At 40.9% G+C, this 21,287-nt stretch overlaps 1 protein-coding gene across 5 annotated transcripts in view; it reads left to right on the top strand.

Annotated features, from left to right (window-relative positions):
* The window catches only part of Grip1 (glutamate receptor interacting protein 1), a 667,949-nt gene that overhangs the window by 252,647 nt on the left and 394,015 nt on the right, over nt 1–21,287 (top strand). For 3 of the 5 annotated variants that reach the window (XM_015992248.3, XM_015992246.3, XM_015992242.3), the window contains exon 1: nt 3,372–3,937. The exons of the other annotated variants lie outside the window; for them this stretch is intronic. In XM_015992248.3, the coding sequence (XP_015847734.1) occupies nt 3,805–3,937 (133 nt within the window). In that variant the 5' untranslated portion in view covers nt 3,372–3,804. Of the gene's footprint in view, nt 1–3,371; nt 3,938–21,287 lie in introns of those variants that run through there. 5 annotated transcript variants of the gene reach the window in all.

Below are 21,287 nucleotides of genomic sequence, written 5' to 3'. Positions count from 1 at the left end.
GTTCTCCACCAAATAGCAAGTCCAAACTCCTCCCTAGCATCACAGTTGCATGTTGCATTTTTAAAAAAATGTATCACGAGAGCCAGGCGGTGGTGGCGCACGCCTTTAATCCCAGCACTGGGGAGGCAGAGGCAGGCGGATCTCTGTGAGTTCGAGGCCAGCCTGGTTTACAAAGTGAGTTCCAGGAAAGGCGCAAAGCTAAACAGAGAAACCCTGTTTCGAAAAACCAAAAAAAAAAAAAAAAAAAAAAAAAAAATGTATCATTATAGTCAAGCCCTGAGATCTTTATCTCCCAACTAAAATCCTCCAGAAGAGAGAGGGGCAGGGGAGTCCGACCATAAAGTCTCAACGGCATGACTGCCTAAACATGTGCGGAAGAAGGACAGCAATCATCGTGCCAAAGGGGATGAGAGAAACCCTACACAAGAATTAGAGGCCACTAAGGAATGCCGAGAGTGTGAGAAATAGTCTGGCTCAGAAAAGAGTGTGCCAAATGGTTATCCGATACCAAATGGTTGAGTAAATAGGTGGCCAGAGAAATGGGGCACTAGTTGATGGTACATACTGTTTAGGAAAGGATCTGAGTTCTGTTCCCTGAACCCATGTTGGGTAGCTCAGACCTGCCCGTAACTCCATCTTTAGGGAATCAAACTTCTCTTGCCTCTTCAAGGATGTGCATGTACACACACACACACACACACACACACACACACACACACACAAACACACACACAAAGAAAGAGAGAAGAGAGAGACAGAGACAGAGAGACAGAGTCAAACAGACATCGACACATAATTACATGAAGAAAATATTTTGGAAAAAAACAGGAAATAAAATCACGAGTAGGTGCGATTTCTACTTCTGAAAACAACAGACGTATAGATACAGGTTGTGGACAGTTTCACTTGTCTGTGTTGGCTCTTCTGTAAAGATGGTTGTTTACTCTGAGAAAATTAGCCTTTGCAAATACTGAAGGTGAAAATCAGTGAACTTGAGTGGAAAGTTCGAAGTTGCTCTTTGTGAAGTTATCTTCAGTGTTAAGATGTCTGCCTCAACTGATGGTCCTTCTGGATGGAAAGGGAACTATTAACTACAAGTCCATAGCATGCACTCCCATTGCTGAGTGGTTGCAGTTCCCATAGATAAAAGGTGCACCTGCATTCTTTCCGGGGAACATGTGCACTTACCAAATTAGTCAATGAGGGTATTTGCTTGTTTCAATAAAGAAAAATCAAATCAGTATCCAAATCCAAAACTCTGTGTCTTAAGGTTTCTATTGCTGTGATACAACACCATGACCCAAAACAAGTTGGGGAGGAAAGGGTTTATTTGGCTTTTACTTCCACATTGCTGTTCATCATTGAAGGAAGTCAGTACCGGAACTCAAACAGGACAGGAGCCTGGAGGCAGGAGCTGATGCAGAGGCCAAGGAAGGATGATACTTACTGGCTTGTTCCTCATGGCTTATTCAGCCTACTTTCTTATAGAACCCAGGACCACCAGCCCATGGACAGCACCATCCACCATAGGCTGGGCCCTCCCCCATCAATCACTAATTAAGAAAATGCCTCCCAGGCTTGCGTACAGCCTGATCTAGTGGAGGCTTTTTTCTCAATTGAGGTTCCCTCAGAAGACTTTATTTTGTGTCAAGTTGACATCAAACTGTCCAGCACTCTCTATGTCAAGAACAACCACATAGAAAAGACTTGCAGTAGCTCGTAGGTAGATGAAATAATCTCTAAGTTGGCAAAAATGTGCTCTATTCACTGTCCCAACAGTGTTCAGTTGATAATCCCAGACATGGAAACAGTTTTGAACCTCTTTTTCTTTTCCATGGAGGGCTATGCGCCCTTGTATACATGCTCTTTGGCTGATTAAAGAGGCTATGCACTGTTATTACCACTCATTTACCGACCTGTTATTCAAAGTCTAGACTCCAGAGCCTCAAGATTCTACTTAATTATTTTTAATTGTTCTGGTTTGTTTTGGTTGAGGAAGCCAGAATAATAAGGAAAGGATTCAGAACCTAAGGACAGTGATTTTTGTTGTTGTTGTTGTTGTTTAAAGATGTTCATGAAACATTTTATAGTATCTTTCTGTCAGCATCATTAAGTTTGTATTTCTTGGCACAAACCCTCTCCTCCAGCATACAAAATGAGGAACCTCTAAGCACAGGGGAATTTCATGGGACTATTGAATGTAACTCCACACACTTCAGAGCTGAAATGTTCTTGCTTGGTAAATATTTGACATCCTAAATAAAAGTGTCCCCGATGTCATCATGAGCAATCTATATCTGAAAACAGAGTCCTGCCTCTGTGTAGGAGACGGATTGCTCCTGAACCTAACTAACAACATGTACTGTGAGGACGGACAGTACTCCTGGGATGGCAGTGCAAAGTTGTTATGATATTGTTATTGAACAACCATTATTAAGTCAGACACATTTCTTTAAATTACATTTCTGGGAACAAGGGGCTGTGGAATATCATTAGTTTGCTAGGTAATATGCTGACATGCATGATGAATTGGGGCCTGTTCCTGGTGTTAGACAGCCCCATCCATGTAGAGCTTTTTTGAAGAAAGCCTAGAGAGGAGAAGCTTACATAGGATTCATGCTTCCCCATGTAGTTTGTAGGGGGCTTTTGCCCTTTGGCCTCAAGTATTTTTGAAAGAGGTTGTTTTTTTTTTTTTTTTTGTTGTTGTTGTTGCTTTTAAGTTGCTTGTGATTTTTTTAAGATAAGCATAAACAAGGCAAGGACACATTTAAAAAACCATTTCCCCCTTTAAGAATTCAGTTTCACCTGCCCTTTAACTCGCTCGTTTTACTGTTAAGCAGCAGCGTGACAGCTCAGCCTGAGTCACACTTGAGTTCCATGCACTCCAAGTTACATGATTTGTGTTTCCCTTCTCTGAAAACCATGCAGCTTCCTTTATTTGCTGATTGTGGGGCGCTGTTCCTAAGCCTGGGAGAAGCTTCTCTGAGAAGCGCATTTTAATATGGAGATCAAACAGCGATTGGAATACATTAATGCCCAGTGGGGTAAACGTGTCCTTTGAAAGCAGCTGCTGATCCTTCTCCCTGCTGCTCCAATTAACACATACAGCACACTCAGCCAGCAAGAGGGCTGTGCATATGGATGAAACCACTTTGCAGATCACTGAGGCGCCTTGCCAAGAGCCCAAAGAGTTAACCAGCCTTCTCTTTTCCCAAACTGTAGCTTTCTAGGAAGTTTTCCACGTGCCCGCTGTGCTTTGAGCAAAGGAATGCTGATAGGTGTAGGTAAGTTTGGCTGGTGGGGAAAGCCAGGTCGTCCCTAGCTTTGGTTCAGTCCAGTGACTAGCAAGCACACTTCCCCACCACCCTGGTGATGGAGGTGTTGGGTAGTGACATTTCAGTGCTGGGACACCCCTTGCTTCAGCCGAACAGCTTGAACTTTGGTTTGGTTTGGAAACAAGTTGAAGCCCACAAGCTTCGCTGTTTGCTTTCTCTTGAATATCTTACTTTTATTTATCGTCTTACTTTCTGCCTCTGCCCCACCCATCCTTAAAAAAAACCAGCAAATCTGACAGTTTCTGGGGCTAAATGAGAAGTCTCATCAAGGTACCCCCATATTGCTGTTATGTTTTCTCCTGCTGAGGCTGAACTCATGGCCGCGATGGGCACAGGGAGAAAGGCTGGAGGCTAACGTGTCCCGGTCCCTGGGCTTCCTGAGGGTCATTCATGCTCCACCGACTTGCAGAGCAGCTGGGCTGTGCGCTCTGCTGCTGCTGGCTGCGCGGCGCGGCCCCGGGAGTCAGTCATGGACCGCTTCCTGGGATTCGTCAAGCAGATTCGGAGATCTAGGAGAAGAAAGGGGAAAAAGTACCGTCCGGAAGAGGATTACCAGGAGGGCTATGAGGATGTCTATTACTACGCTTCTGAGCATTTCCGAAGTAAGCGCTTCCCTCCACCCTCCTCTCCTGGTCCTTCTCACATGCCTAGGCTGACAATAAACCTTGCATGCTTCTTTACTCTTGGATGCAAAAGATTTACCAGATGGTGTTGTGTGAAGTGTTAGCTCCATTGTGCTTGATTTGTTTTGAGTATAGCCACATCAGATCTGGACACTATTACCAGTCTGGGTCTACAGAGAGGTTAGTATTGTAGATGTAATTGATTCTGTTATTTTTAAGGAGCTGTTCAAAAAACAATCCTGTAGGCAGCTAGACTATCTTCTGTTGTAGCTGTTATTTTTTTTTTTCAATAATTGTATGTGTGTGTGCTTTTCTCCTTTCAAGAGAGAGGTTGGCTTGTTTGAAAGTAGTTGTTTATGTTGGAGTTGATGTTCGTGATTAATGCTCACAGTCCTGACTTCTGGACAATTACCTGTGATGAAAGGTGCTGTTTGTACAAGGAAGTTGAAATGCTTTCCTCTGATGCATGTTCATAATTTTGTTATTAAGTTAGAGGAACTCATTTGCTGTCAGCTAGCAGCAGCAATACCTGTAAAAAAAAAAATACCCACATGGAGACATTTGTAAACTGACTTTAAAATGGCAGAGAACTAAAATTTTTCTTGTACCTGTCAGTTCTCCGGGTTCCTGGTGAGGCGTAGCAGGTCCCAATAGATTTAAAATCCAGAAATGCCTCAGGGTGAGGAGAGAGAAAGCATCTCCTTGCCAAGATCACTGAGTTTGTGTGCCCAAATGAAGGGGAGGGAGATGACAGCTATGTGTGATCTATATTTTAAAAATTAAAAATTATTCCTTATCTTCTGGCGGAAAGATCTTTATGAACGTGTACCTGAAGCCTATTTCTTTTTTCCTTCTGGCCTTTTGAAGTCTAACCATGAATGTATCCCATTTATACCTTTTGAGCATTGACTAATAAATAATTTAGATCCCAATTTCTATGGCACCGAAAGCCATAGGAATTATTTCTACATGACAAAAAGTCCCTGCTGTGATTAATGCAGGCTGAGGGCTGAAAACTCACGTGGTAGCAATAACACAATAATGCCAATTGTAATTCTTTGATACTTGCCTGAACAGTATTGCTATAATGTTTTCACAGAGTGTTCTCTGAGTTTCAGGGATATTTCTATGCTGTAGTGCTTTTTTCATGAATAATCTATTCTAATGTAGCGACAGTCTATGTTTCCTAAATTTAGCTTCCTTGATATATTCTCAAATTTAACTAAGATTTGTGCCACACATTAAAAAAAAATACTGCCAGCTTGCATGAGGAATAATTCTGAAATGCAGAAAGTGGGGTTGGGGAGCCTAAGAACATTGCTTGGACTGCTATTCCTTGAACACAGTTCTTGCAATCAATACGTACCGAGGCTAATTCACACCCTCTGTGATTTCTGTCGTGATGAATGTGTGTACAAATTGACTCAAACAAAATCTCTCAAATGCCGGCATTCTACTTGTTTGGCTGAGGTTTTCTATTTTTAAAATACATTTGCTGAAAAAAAACACATGTCAGCAGGGCAAAGTGCTTCCCAAGATTAGACTAAAAGGTATAATCAAGGGTGGTAATCGTTACCATCAAGTTCAGAGGAAGACTTGAAGAAAATCACGTTTTATCAGATTCTTCAAGTTTGCTCTAGGAATAAGGCACTAACCAGCTCAAGTGTTTGCCTTTCCATGTGAAAATAACATCCAGTGGCTTTTTGTTTGTTGTTTGTTTTTTTCCGGAAGCTCCCTTTCTTTATAAGATGCAGTTGAAAACTTGTAGACTTAGCTGGCTGTTGGGTCCCCCCACTTCAGAACGCTACATCATAGACAGAATATGCCACAGTGAACTAACATCTGGGGTTTGGCATTTCATCAAATATTAAATAGCTCAAGCTTTTGCAGAAGGCATGTCACATAGCCCAGTGACCTCGTGGTGCATCTTTGGCTCCAGTTTCAGAGCCTCCCAGAATTGGCAGAGGAAATTCCACTTGTATTTAACTGCTATAGAAAAGTGTACACAGCAAGCGTGACTCTTAAAGCTAATCTTCTCAAATGGGTAATAGGGCCGAATTTAATCACATCTGCTGCGTATCCACTTTAATTAGTCTTTGGTATAATTTGGAAGTTTACACCCCATGTATCTCTTCACATGGGAAGAAACTCCATTTATATTAAGGCTGAGAGTGTGGTAGAATTTATTGATGATATTCACGTCTTATTCAATGATGGCATTGATTTTTTTTTTTTAGTCATTCCCCTTTATTGGTGTCTAGTGTTTTTCTTGCCTTTCGTGAAACTTAACTCCGTCATGTAAATTTTCTATCAGTTCATATTATAAGAAATTGATCATTTGACAGTGAAAGATTGAGCTAAGAGGGGCTGCCTAGAAAATGCCCCCACATCCTTCCTTCTCTTGGATAGTTTCAAGGGCTTTCTAGTACTTGATTTTATTCTAAGTCATGTTTCTTCCCTTCTGGGTTTGAAGTGAGCATTAGATACCCCTCAGTTATTGTAATAAATGCCTAAGACTGAATTAAGATGTTAACAGGGCCAGATGTGGCAGAATGGAGATTGTTCTAGAAAAGAATGATTTCCCTGCTACCCTGTCAGAACTGGGTTTAAACAGTGATGGACTGATTTTGTTTTTGTTTTTGTTGTTTTAAGGAAAATCTTTGCGTATTATTTTGTACCAACATACACAACTGTGTACAAGAGGCAGAATGAAATGTTTTATTAAAAGCTGCCTTTGCCACTTCTCAATTCTTTCATAATTCTAGAGCTGGAGTTGAAGCAAACAAGACAGAAGCCTTAGGCAAATCACCAAACACTTCCGTGTTTTAGTTCATAAAATGTGACACAGAGGTCTATTTGTAAGGATATTTTTAAGTACAAAAATATTAATCTTATTTTAATTTTTAAATCAATTCAGGTTAAAAACAAACAAGCAAACAATAAACAGTGTAGTCAGGAAAGGGGGCCGGCAGCTCCAGCATCTTTCTGTATTGCCCAGTCCTGTCTCCAGCTCCCGGGCCCTCTGCTCCAGCCTCTGGAGGACCTGATACTAAAGGTAATGCTACCACCATAGCGACTTTAGATAAAGAATTAGACAAAGCATTTCATCTGCTACTTAAACCAAATAATCCACTTGACTATCATGAAGGAATTATCTCATTGGCTTTATTTATTTATGTATTTTATTTTTATTTATTTATTATTTTATTAATTCATTTTCATTAGGAACTGTCACAAAGGGTATTCCTTTTTATTGAAGATCATGATTTATCACTGACTATTAAGGAACTTGGGAGAGTTTTGATAATCCAGCAGAGTTCTCAATATGTTGCTAAATCTTAGAGACCTTCTATTTAATTGTACCTACCAAGGAGCATCATTTTCTCTTGAAATTCTTAGAGATGATTCATTGAGTGTTTCCCCTTAGCAGAAACCTGAGTTGGTTACAAAACTGTCATAAGTCTAAATGTAACAGCCCGCCAGAGCTGGACCCTACAATGCAGTTTTATTATGTGCCTTTTTCCCCTGACTAAAATTTTGATTATTGTAAGTTTTTTTTTTTTTTTTAAGGCTCTGGCTGGCCATGCTTATTTTATCTGCCATACAAATTTAAATGTCTGATCCTATTGTTATACTTTGTTTTTTAATTTCACACTGTATAACATTCAAGGTATAAAGCAGATAGGGTGTATCATCTAGTCATTCTCTTTGGACTGTTCTTAGCCCTGATAGAAGTCCTGACTAGCCATGATCTATTTGCTGAATTATTGGAAGGGAGAGACCTGTTTGTCTCTTACCAACTGCAGCCCTGGCACCTTTTACAGATGCATCATGGTATTGAATTAGGCACGGGGTTCCTCCATGGTAACAACTCTCCTGGGCTTTCACTTACCTCACCTCTACTGGAGCAAAGCTGTGTGTGAAAACTGTACCTGGCGGCGTGTTAGCGCCCATTCCCCTATCCTCCTGTGGTCACTTAAAGTGAACCTGGGAAAGGAGCAGAACACAGCTACTGGGTAGATCTTTGAAAGAAAGATCATTCGTATTAGCAAATTATCTTTATTTGTTGTCGCTGTTTGCTTATGCTGAGCTGTGGTTCTCAGATGGTGTGCGTGTGCGTGTGCGTGTGCGTGTGCGTGTGCGTGTGCGTGTGCGTGTGTGTGTGTGTGTGTGTGTGTGTGTAAAAACATTATAGCTAAGTTATTTTATCAAGCACTATATGCATTTGAAAGTCCTGCTCAGGCAACTTAGGCTGCGATTTGACTCAGACCTCATCTTAAGAATATTTAATGTATTTCCTTAATTGAAAAAAACATTGCATATTGTTCTTCTTAGGGCATAAATCAAGTTTGGTGGTAGGTGTTTACAGTGAGGGCATTTTAAGGCAGTGATGTAGATGATTAATTTTCATTTATTTATTTATTTGTTGTTTTGTAAATCCATGAGACAGTTTCCTCTCTCCACTGGAGGACTGTCACCTAGTTAGGATTCTCTCTCTTGAGAAATGTGCCAGGAGGATAGAGTGGGAATTTTGACATCTACTTTGAAAAGATGGTTAACCCCTACTGTAATACATGCAAAAGCTGAATAAGTAGTGTGTTTGGTTTCCTTGGCCTTTGGCAGAGGAATGAAGAGAAGTGGGGGGGAGGGGAGGGAAGGGGCAAGGGCAGCTTAGCTCTCTGACTTCCCCAGTGCTGGCCCACAGAAGCCATTTGTTTCTGTAGTGGAAGCAGTGGTGATCAAACTGACAGGTCTTGGATGTGAGATCCCGGATGATTCAAGCCTTGACTGTACTTAGTTTGACTCAAGAAGCCCCCGGAGGATTCAAAGAAACAACGATTATGAAGGAACCGGCTTGGTTATGAAGAGGCATTTTCTTTGCTTTATTACTGTCCTCTTTACTTTTCTCTGGAAAGAATTGCTTTCTGTCCGCAGTGCATTTGTTTTGCTGAAAATTGATTGGCTGGCATATTCCATTTGTTGGGTATTTTGTATTACCAGCTTTATTATCCCCAAGCTGTATTTTTTTCTACATGAAATAATTTAGAGGAATATTAAATGTGAAGGTACTTTAGAATCTATATTGTCTGACCTGTGTATTTCTTAGATGATAAATAACTAAAATGCCCAGCAAATAAAATGATTCGTGCATATGATCATCCCCAAACTGGGATGCGAAGATAGTTCCTGGGTCTCATTCTCCTGTCCATTACCCTGAATGTACAGTTTGGCTTTCTGGTAAGACTTAAGATCCAAGCTTTATATATATAGGAATTAGATATTTTCCATGATAAATTATTTATTGTTCATTCTGAGTCATCTTAGCTGCTAATTTAGAATTTCAAGTCGAATCAGTATGTAAAATTATTTGTTTAATAGGTGATATTGATGACTGATTATCAGTGACTCAAAAACCTACATCCTGCATCCCTTCCCCTCTGTCCTGTGGTTTGCAAATACTCCTGTTTTGTGACTGAATACTTCTCTGGGGCACCAATGATAGCACAGTTCCCCTGAGAATAATAGAATTAGGACCAAGTTTGGACTTGAGTTAGTAAGGTCTGTTGTCTGAGCACTTCCTCAGCATCCTACCGTAAGGAGGACGGGCAGCTGCTGTTAAAACTTTCCAACATGAACATCCTCGCTTCCAGGCCAGGAAGGAACATGACTGGAACCAATGTCTCTTCTAAACAGGGGCTAAATAGCATGGTAGGTCGCTGGCATAGTCTGAGAAAGCCTTACAAGTTCAGAGTCTTTATCCTGACCCCAATAACCATAGGCTGTAGTGAGTGTAGTGCGCTCAGATTGCATGTCTCCTCTCTTCTTGCATTCTCCTATCACTGATGGAACATATGGCGTATGGAGGTGAGTAACTCCTTCAGTGCAATTTTTGTCTTAACTATACACCCTCAAAAGATTGCCCATATTGGGCCCACATCCCATGTGGCATGGTTTTCATTTTTTTTTTAACTTTTCATCCATGTCTTTTTTCCCCTTTATGTTTATTACTGAAAAGACCAAGCTTTTCATTTGTTTAATGTAAAGTACACTTTAGTGCTCTTGGTTTGGATGGTGTGGTGGGCATCTTATTGTTTCCCTTGAAACTGTTTTTCTGCTTGGGAAAAGAGCCGTCTTCACATTTCAGACACCTCTGTTTCTGCTCTCATTCTGGCATTACTGATGGATGAAACCTGTCGTGATCACAGTGTGCACTGTTTGTCCTATGGGGATTGGTTTAGGATTAGACGCATCAAGCAGGCTGGGTCCCACATAATAGTTCACCACTTGGGAATCTGTAAACTCATCTGGAGGTCACGATGAATCAAGAAGCCACCGGTAGGAAGCAGCAAACATACATGGTGGAGGGGAAACTTATGGGGACTTCTACACCATAAGGTCTTTAGGGCCACCCAAACTGCCCCATGTTCCCAGAGTGAGAAAGGATTAGACCTAGGACAAAGCTTATATTGGTTAGTTCTGATCTGGTAGTCTAGGAAGTTTTTTTAATTTGAAAATATGGTTGTTTATTTCCATTGACTAGCAATAAGTGCCGGAGATGAAAACTATACAGTTTCCATGAAAGTCCCTTTTCTTCTAAAGATGGAAATCTTAATGGGGCTGAGCAACTGGGACTTCAGATGAATCAACAGGGTCTTTATGCTTTTCGATGTATCATTTGTCCAATGGGATGCAAGCTCCTGGTGCAGAGCACTGAAGACCCAGGACAGTAGAATCAGTGATGAGTCTAGCCAGTGCCCATGCCTCATAAAACTGTGCACAGCCCACACAACTACACAGAGGATACTGAGGAGGCATATTTAGGCAGATGATATTTTCCTCTAGCCTATTATCTGTTTACCATTCCCTGTCCCCACTTTCCTCTAAGAGTTGAATCCTGCTTAGAAGGAATCGTACAAACCCTTCACACAGCCTTCACCAGATAACTCTCTCTGAAGTTGGTGTGTGGGTGGGGACTCAATCGCACTGGAGCTTTTGAATCTGTAACAGAAGTGATAGAATTCTACTCTGTTATCCCAGCTATTACATAATCTCAAAGTCAAAAGACTCCCTGAAGCATTCATCCATAGAACCCAGCTATTTGAATTTGTTGATTAAAACTGAATATCAGATATTGGGTCTACAGATGTATAAAAATAAAATGTAGATTCATTTCAAATGCTAAACCTATGCAGATGTATGCCATAGAAACTCTTTGAAGTGATTCTATAGTATTATGAAATTAAGGACGAATATATTCTTAAGTCATATTTTAAATAATATAAGTAAGAAGTGATTATTTCTTTTTCTTCTCTCCTTCCTCACCTTCTGAAAAGTTGGTTGTTTTTTTTTTTTTAATGTTTATTTGTAAAGCTAGTGGTTTGAAATTCAGGATGCATTTCTTCCTAGGCATAGTAGAGTAGGAAGGTGGGGGGGCGGATAAATGAAAACTCAGGCCTGATCATACAAGCCTCTAAGCTAGTTCACTAACAGGAATAATGAAGTGGCCAAAAGGGACAAAAGTTACAGGACAAAGCTTTGGTTTTGCAGAAAAGGATTTCTTTAGTTGCCGCTCACATGCAGAAACCTTCTGTTTGTCCAGTACTGCAAAGTCAGAAGTCACAGAGCAAGAGTGTGCTTTGCAGGAACAATGAAATGGCTGATTGTGTCTGGAGAATGATGCCTTAAAATTTAGACTTGAATTCTCTATGTCATTAAGCACAATGCTTAGGCACAAACTGTCCTTGCCACAGAATTAGATAATACTGTGTGTGATTGTTTTATTGGTTTTTTTTTATATCAAACTCCTCCATAGTATCTGAAATTCATTATACTACAAAAAAATTTTAAGGCTTATGTGTAAAATGGGCATGCTTGTTTCTAGAAACAAAGCCAGGTTGTATAAGATATATGTTTACAGCCCACCCCATCACCATCCTCTGTGCCTAGTGGGAAATTGGACCTGATACATGACTCTTGTTGATGTTATCTCTGGTAATAGGTATAAGTAGAGAAATCTGTTGTTTACTGGAATATTAATTATTTTCCCAATCAGTTGCTACATGTTTGTTAAATATGATTCATCTTTACTATTTTAAAACATATCCAACATAAGATGAAAACATATTCTTTTTTGTTTTCTGTTAATCATCTCAACTGTTTTTCATGAGATGTCTGTCTAAGCAACACACTTGAAATTTATGCCCAGCTTCAGCACCATGGCCAGTGTTTTGTGCAAACAGGTGCTGCTGGTGATCACTTGGCTTTCATGGTGTGTTCCTGTTGGCTGTGGGATGTGGCTCATAAATTTTCAAGTGTAGAAAGCAGCACTTGGTATGTGAAGCCTCACTTTGGAGATAAAACCAGACCCATGTCAGATGAGGCCTGTATAGCATCAAGATTGGCTCATGTCACAAGGCTGCCAGTAGAGAATGTGAGGCCAACAGTGAAAAGTTGGGGACCCTTACAAATGGATGCAGGTGGACAAGTAGCTTTGGTGAAATTTTTTATAAATGATTCTACTTTTGGATAAACTGATCTGCCTGCAAATAAGTTAACTCAGCAAATGTCTTTTTAAAAATGGCTATGAACACGAGGCTTTGAAAATAGTTAGCTCATTATTTCACCCTGCTTATAATTGTGATCCTCTTAAGGGAAGAGCTGCCAAAAGTTGGGGTGACATGTCTGGGTGCTTAACAGTTGGTGGTAATTTCCTCTGTTTGGATTTGCATGGCCCTCAACTATAATATAGAATGGGGGACTCCATAGCACCAGAGAACTATTGTTTATGGTTGGTGTTACCTACCTATACCCAACTTTTATGGCTTATAGAACTAAATACCACCCTAATAATGAAAAGTCCTAAAGCTTTGGAGGTAGTGGCATTCTTAAGACCATTTTGCAGGTAACGGGCATGAAAGAAATCTTAGAAGAAGTATTGGACCTTCCAGTCCAGCCCTCTGGTTTTACCGTTAACCCCAATGACACAGTGATTGCTCAGGGATTATGTTTTTAAGACTTCAAGGGAAAGCACATCTCAGGATTGCATAGTGATCTAGGAATAGTCTTGAAGTAAGCAGTTAAGTCTATAAACATGGAGGATTTGTAACCTCATCATCCTTCATGCCCACCTCATGGCTTCAGAGATTGCCTGTAGGTAAAGCTCTCTACATACTGCTCCCTCTTCCAAGGGGTAGTTTTGGGACTTCTGTGTGTGTTTGTATAAGTGTGTTACACCTACTGCATTGTTTTGGAAATGTATGCGCGCGCACGTGCGCGCGCACACACACACACACACAAACCTTTCTCTTGACACTGTCCTTTTCATACTTAAGCACCAAGGACAGTGCCTTGGCCATCGATAGTTGTTTCTCTTGCCCATAGAGCTGTAGAGTTGGAGGCATATGTGCTCTGCCCCATACAGTAACTGTGTTACTACTCCATACAGTCACTGTTGACATAGCCACACTGATTCGAAAGGTTTAGAAAAGAGTGCCTTGACTGGAAGAGGGCGATCTGTCACCTGCATTATTCTGATAACAGTGTCTCCTTCCACTATTTCATCCCAGCTCCTAACCACAGTTCCCATTGCCTTTCTGCCTCATGGCACTGTTCAAGGGCTCCTTCATGCTTGCAATTTCAAACCACCAGATATGGGGCTCCAAGTCCGCTTGGAAATAACTCCATGTGTCTGAAAGCAGGAAAGGCAGCCCATGCAACTGCTGTTCATCCTAATCGCTTTGTGACAAGATCATCCTTTCTACTCAGTCTTGCTCCTTCAGTTATTTCAAGCTAAGTTATGCCTCATATAGGCCATATGCGTCCCATTTTTATATGACTTCTGTCGTTATTTAACCCTGAGTCTCTCATCCACAATATATTTGGTGGAGATTGGGACTTATCATCAATACGATCAATTGATCAGTCCTAGGGTGAAAACCTTGAGTAAGCTTTTTTTTTTTTTTTTTTTTTTTTTTTTACAATATTCCAGCAACACAGAGCCAAGAACTGAGTAGTCACCTGAGCATCTAACCACGATTGCATTTTGTATCAGTGATACCTCAACACTCAATTATTAAAAGTTAAATACTGTAAGACCTGTATGAACATCTGAATGAGGAAAAATGAGACTGTGACATAAGTCTGTCTTGGGAAGAGTTCTCTTAGGAGTCACAGATCCTAGAATTCACGAGAATGGGAAAATTACATAGAAGCTAGTTTTCTTCATTCATATTCCCCATTATTAAGTTACATGAATCCTGTTCTTCCCACCCTCAAGCAGAATAAACACCCACATATCAAATTTACTGATGGGACATGTTTCTCAAATGGAATGAAATTATTAACAGGAGGCATAGCATTTTGAGTGAATATGATTCTGAATCTCAACAACAGTGATCAAGGAACTGTCTGTGTTAGTGTCCATCATTTGCACTATGCAGGCTGATCTGGACTTTGCCCAAATGCCCAACTTGGCATGTTGCCGTTGTCTCAGTCAGTTGGATATATAATTTTCTACATTTGGAGAGCTTCTGGTTTCTATGCTTTTCCTTCTCCTTCTTAAGGTTGAATGTTTCCCAAGTTATCAAAACTGGCCATACTTAATAACATGGTAGTGATCTCTTCTTCCAGATATCACAGCTAACTTTAGAATTTGGTATGACTTGGAATATTTAACATTGTGTGTCTCTTCTTGTCTCTTTAGAGACTCAGTTTATTAAGATACTAAATGGCTCTTAGTTTTGTTTGGTTCTTTCCTTCACATATCCTATTTTTCCACTTATTTCCTAACCATTGACCTTGAATGTGAAACTGACCAAATCCTTCCAACCTCAGCCATCCTCTCTGCATGCCATAATGTCTTTGACTTCTTTCTTTGGGCATCTGTTTCCTTGCTATGACCAGGTCCTCCAATTATCTGTCTCTTCTGAAACTTTAGTCTCACAGATTGCCAATATTCACTCTCAACTCCAGCTGACCAGCTGTGGTTTTCACACCTACATCCGTGCTATTGACATGGTTGGAAAGAGAAAACTGTTTAACTATGGTGGTTGGCTATGTTACAGACTTATGAGTTCCAGGCTTAGCTAGACTCACAACCCTAGTGATCAATATTTTGTCTTTATGTCTACTCACAGTCTTTTCCTTTCCCAATATGGAGCTCTCCTATTGCTCTACACATTCTCAACTGAAGATATATTTCTGGGATCTCTTTATTCACATTTCCTACTTTCTCCCATCACATTTTCTTAATATTTCAAATGCATGGCTATTACTGTCTACTCTCCAACCCTCAAGTAGGGTTCTCAGTTAATAGTCAAATGATTAGATGTTGGCTTATGACTCTCCATATATCATACCTACCATTTCATAGACAGTCTTCTAGCAAAGACACCAGTGGGCCCTGATTCTAAGTTTATTGATGTTTCAGACCTCTTGACTTCTTTCACATTGCTCTAGCAATTGAAGATGACAGGACATTTTGATCTTTATTCTTTCCCATCTTGCATCTATGGCTCACCTGCTTCTTGGTTCTTCTCTTCTCTGATGGTTTTCCCTGTCCGGCTCTCCTCCCACATGGACTTTTTAACTGTTCTGAAATTCAGGTTCTATTTGGATTCCTGCTTGAGAAACACTTCCAGCCCAATCTAATTTTCTTCACTTTAGACTGGATACCACAAATGAGCTCAAATTCTGTGTTTCTGACTGTCATCTGGATATTCCCTTCATCTTGGATTTCAATTTGTCCCAAACTAAACTAACAACTGTGTCTACAATCTAAACATGTTCTCTCCACATCTTTTGGAGTGGAAGGCATTGCCTGATTAAAATTTGGACAAACTGGGACTTGGAAGCTCATCCCTTACCCCTACATCCTCTAAATTTTTCTATTTTATTTTGTCTACTTTAGTCTACTTTATACTTTGTATTCCCTCTGCACCCAGGATAGCCCAGAGTTAGAGCTTAATAAATGCTTTAATTATATTTTATGTCACACCAAAATGTAGACAACTAGAATAGAACTTAATTTCAAGGGACATATCTATCTTCAACTTTGATGTGTCTATTAATATAGGCCTACTGGAAAGATACTTAGCAGTTTTCTGTGCCTCGAGGCGAAATTTTTTTTTTTCCTGAGGTGTAAAGTATGCTGTTAGAGTCACGGCATTTCGATTCATGATTTTGACCTTGTTCGTTAAAAGCAAAACGGGCAACCTGAGTCTCAAGGACCTCCATAGCTGCAGATATGAGCCTGGTGCCTGGGACTCAATAATCATCGATCGTTTAGCCCACCGCAGCTTATTGTTGATATCTATGCCCTAAAGGGAAGTTAATTATTCTTACTTGTGCATTTTTATGAAGAGATCTGCTATTTGGACTGGAATACTGAGTTGAAGTACAGTGACATATTGAAAATGTGAAAAATACAGTGTTTTCTGTGATCACAAAATGTTAATCTAATGATTCACCAAGAATATCAGAGGAGGCAGTAAAGGAGGCAGTAGATGTAATAAGAACATTTAATTGATTCTAAATGGTGGCTTTAAACACTGTTTAAACTTAATAGCCAAGGAAAATCCTCTTTTCACAGAGCATGGTCTTTGCTGTTACCAAAGTTATTAATTGACCAAAACACTTGGAATTGTCATGTCCTTGCAATCTTAACTCAGTTTTTCTATAAATGCCCCAACTCTCATACAAAAAGTAAATTCAGATGGAAGTGTGAAAGGTCCATTTCCATTTAGAGAACCCATTCTGGTTGCAGGTTTTAAAAGGTGTAATGGAAAGAGTTACCTTAGGTTACAGATATCAAATTTCAGGGCATGTTTAAATAGAGGAAATCTTTTCCCACCAGCCAGTCGACAGCAAATGGACCATCACCTTCTTCTTACCTCTTTCCGCAGCAAAGCCTACATGGTTTGGTAATGAGCATCACAGTAATCATGGTTTTGACTTTAGAATGTGACACTGCTTTAATATACATTTTCCTTTTAGTCTCCCTCCTGGAAATCAACCAGCTGCTCTCATTGGTATTTTTATAGATGGGAATGCCAAAGCACGGGAAAGTCAAATGGCATAACTTGTGCCATACAGCTAATGAGAAAGATGCACCCATTCTCATTCACCGGCTTCCAAATGCTTATGAGTTTTCTTGTCTCCCAAATGGATTTCAAGCCACCTGAAACAAGTTGATCATTCTCTCTTGTTACTTGTGCCTGAAACATAGTGAGGGCTCAGTATATGTATGTTTGCAAAATAGGCTGGTCGAAGGGGAGTGGAATTTCAACCCTCAACCTTTCTCTTTAATAACCTTTTTTAATATATAATTTGTTTATTTATTTTTACACCTTGACCCCAGTTCCTCCTCCTTGCCCCCAACTACCGATCTGACCCCAATCCACTCCTCCTCCATTTCTATTCAGAAAATGGCAGGTCTCCCATGATGATCAACAAAACAGGGCATATTGGGTTTCAGTAAGACTAAGCACCTCCCTTTGTAATAAAGCCTTTTTTTATGGGCAACCATGAGGAATAGGGTTCCCAAAGAATCTTACTCCCACACCTTCAACAATGTATGCGCTGAACCTAATAGAAATGTGAATTTCAATATGTTAGAACTGCATCAGAAAGTTTTACAAATAAACAGGAAGTCATACTAGGAAACATACCAAAGAATCAAAAGGCTGAGTATGTTATTGTTAACCTAAGGGAGGTTAGTTGCATCCTATTGGTTGTCTTGTGTCAAACTCCTCCCCCTCAAGGCTCAAAGAAAGTGGAAGAGGAGGAAGAAAGACTGGAAGAACCCCAGGTGGTCCAAGGCTCCACAGAAACTGCATCTTCCACACCCAGCAGGACTGATCCACACATGAGCTCACCAAGACTGCAGCAGTGAGTCCAAGGTCTGCACAGGCTGCAACTAGACAAAATCCCAGCACTGAGAAGGGGCCCTGGACACAAAGTGCCAGCACTAGCCAAGAAGCTGTTTGCAATGGATACCCGCTGGGAAAGGGAGGATTAGTGTTCTCCAATGGAGTGTCACTATACTCATGCCTGCCAACACAAAAGGGACTCTATGGCTTTTGTTTTGTTTTGTTTTGTGAGCTTTTAATTGTGTTTTGTTTGCTTGTGTGTTGTCTTTCTTTTTTGCTTTGATTTTCATCTTTTTTTAATTTTATAATTAATTTGATTTTACATATCAGCCACAGATTCCCCTGTCCCCCCTCCTCCCACCCCCCCTAAACCCCCTCCATCCTCCCCCCCAATCTACCCCCCATTCCCACCTCCTCCAAGGCAAGGACTCCCCTGGGGATTCAGCTCAGCCAGGTAGATTCAGTTGAGGCAGGTCCAATTCCCTCCTCCCTTCACCTAGGCTGAGCAAAGTATCCCAGCATAGGCCCTAGGTTCCAGAAAGCCAGTTCATGCACCAAGGAAAGGTCCCGGTCCCACTGCCTGGGGGCCTCCTAAATAGTTCAAGCTAATCTGACTTGACTATCTCACTTATCCAGAGGGCCTGATCCAGTTCCATGGGGGCTCCTCAGCTATTGTTTCATAGTGCATGTGTTTCCACTAGTTTGGCTATTTGTCCCTGTGCTTTTTCCAATCATGGTCTCGATATCTCTTGCTCATATAATCCTCTCTCTCTCTCTCTCTCTCTCTCTCTCTCTCTCTCTCTCTCTCTCTCTCTCTCTCCCTCTCTCTCTCCCCCCCCCCCATTGGACTCCTGGAGCTTGGGTAGGTTGGGTTGTATGGAGGATCTGGGAAGACTTGAGGAAGGGGAAAGAATATGACTAAAATGTAGTATAGGAAAAGAAATTTTGAAACAAAAAAAAATGAAAAAGAAAATAAATTACCCATACTTAGCAGCTTCAAACAACAAACATTTCTTTTCTCATAGTTTCTGTGCACCAAGAATTTAGGTGTAGTTTAGTTTGGTCCTTGGGCTCCTGCTCTTTCTGCAGCCAGTAATCAATGCATAGGGTGATAGCTGTTGCTAGCTAGAGGCTGGACCAGGTGGAGGTACCTGTGCAAGCACACTTATGTATGTATTTCTTTAAGAAAGAAGTCACAATATAATCCTGGCATTGGGTTCCACATAATTCTGTTCTGTCTCCCTCTGGCACCTAACTCTCATTATTGTGTAGCTTAGAATGTGTTTTATCCACTGAGCTCATGGTGATCCCTGTGGCTAGGAGGGTGGGAAGTAGCATTGACCCAGCTAATGACTTCCAGGTCACTTATCCTTGAGTCTGGGAGAAAGTTATCATAGCAGATAAGAAAATCATATGAACTACGTGCACCGCCTGTCTGCTTTCTAGCCCAACCAAGGCTTCTTCTTAGAGTCCATGGTTTTGGTCTTTTGAATCCATGTAAGTTGTAATAACAAAACCCCATCGACTGTGCGTCTTGTAAAGAGCAGAAATTTATTTCACTGCTGTGGAGGCTAAAAGCCAAAGACCAAGGTCCCAGCCGGCTTGGAATGTAACATCTATGTGCTCCTTTGGACAGCTTGCTGGAAGAAAGGTCCAGGCAGCTCTCTGGGGGCCCCTTTTAGAAAGACACTAAGACAGATCGTGAAGGTTGCACTCTCATGATGTAATCACCTTTCATCAACCCCAAAGCCTCACTTTTTAATACTATTGTCTTAAGACCTAGATTTTTACTATGAGTTTGGGCAGTGGCATATGTACTTAGACCTAGTGATGGACCTAAAGATGAGCATGATGGTGTGTATCATTTTGTTGTGAGAATGGGAAGACAGCCGTACTCCTCAACAAAAGATGTCCCATCAAATGATTGTTTAGAACCAATAACAAAGGGTAAACTATAATTCTGCAATTCATGTGTGTCTTACAAACAAAACAGTGCCTCCCAAGCATTTTAGTCTCATCCAGTATTAGCAGAACACACCCTTCTGACTACAGTCAATGATCTATTTGTAGAGTTTCAGCATGAAAACAAAGCCTTATTAATGTGTTGGCTTATAGAAAATACAGGTGTGTGTGTGTGTGTGTGTGTGTGTGTGTGTGTGTGTGTGTGTGTGTGTTTGTGTGTGTGTGTGCACAGATAGTAATTGGGATCAGCTGGGGCCATTTAGGGGTCAAATACTAGGTGTCCAAGGTCGCTCATGCGTAAAATTAAACCTAATAAGCTGTAGCCACAGCTTGATGGCAGCCTGCTTGTTGATGGCTTATTATGTCCCCCTCATTTTAAGTATCTAAAAGATTAGACCTGGGGATCCGTCAGCTCTAGCTTTCTCAGAGAGAAAATAGAATTGTTGGATTGCTTTGTAATGTAATTAAATTGCGTGTGGTCCATTCCAAAACCACACATCGTTTGTCAGACGTCAGTGCAGTTTTCTACTCCATGGTTCAGTGTAAACGGGTGTCGGGACCGTTCACTCAACCAAATAGGTTTCTTCTTGCGACACACTGAAGATGGAGCTGGATAGATGACTCAGAGGATGAGGGCCCATACTCTCTCATGCAGCGGATCAGGGTTTCCAGAACTCCTATTCGTCGGCCCACAACTGCCTGTACTTTCAGTTCTAGGAGATCTAACATGGCCCTCTGGTCCTCTTCTGGCCTTCTGAGACATGTGAATGCAGTGGTGCGTACAAGCTCACACAGGAACACACATACACATGAAATAATGGATGCGTGAACAAACGAATCTTTTTCAAGAAATGTTTTTTAAACACTCACGTGATATATGATTATCCAGTAACCTGCATTACTGAGGTTCAGTGGCATATCTGGTGTTGCTTACTAACTCTAGTGAATCTCTAAACAATGAGAACTTTGGACTGGTTCAGCCTTACCTAACTTTGTTAATTTTGTAAATATGAAACTACTTTATCCTGGGTTATATGCAGCCTTGCTTGGTCGAAGTATTCCTGTCACTTCAACCTTTCTTTTTTTTTTAAACTTTCTTTTTATTTATTCTTCTGTGTCTTTCACATCATTCATCTCCATCCCATTCATTGCTCCGTCCCTTCATATCTGCTCTTTGCTCATACAATCTCCCACTCCCCAAAATAAAGTAAAGCAAATTTTAAGAGAATAAAAGCAATAAAAATGACAAGGAAAAAATCAGTCTCATCACGCAAGCTGTGGTGTGACACAATGAATCATGCAGTAAACCCTTTTATCCATATGTCTCTACTTGCAAGTGTTCATTGCAGAGAGTCACTGGTCTGGTTTGAGACCTCTGGCTTCTGCTGCACTATTGATGCTGGGCCCCGACTGGGACTCTGCTTGGTTATCCTGTTATTGCCTGGTGTCATGGAGATCCTGTAGCTTTGTGTCTGCAGGACTGGTCCCTTCACCTGCTC

Source organism: Peromyscus maniculatus, chromosome 18, assembly GCF_049852395.1.
Source record: "Peromyscus maniculatus bairdii isolate BWxNUB_F1_BW_parent chromosome 18, HU_Pman_BW_mat_3.1, whole genome shotgun sequence".
NCBI classification, from domain to species: domain Eukaryota; kingdom Metazoa; phylum Chordata; class Mammalia; order Rodentia; family Cricetidae; genus Peromyscus; species Peromyscus maniculatus.
The sequence above is the reverse complement of the archived record's forward strand: the minus strand, read 5'-3'. Positions and strand labels throughout refer to the sequence as shown.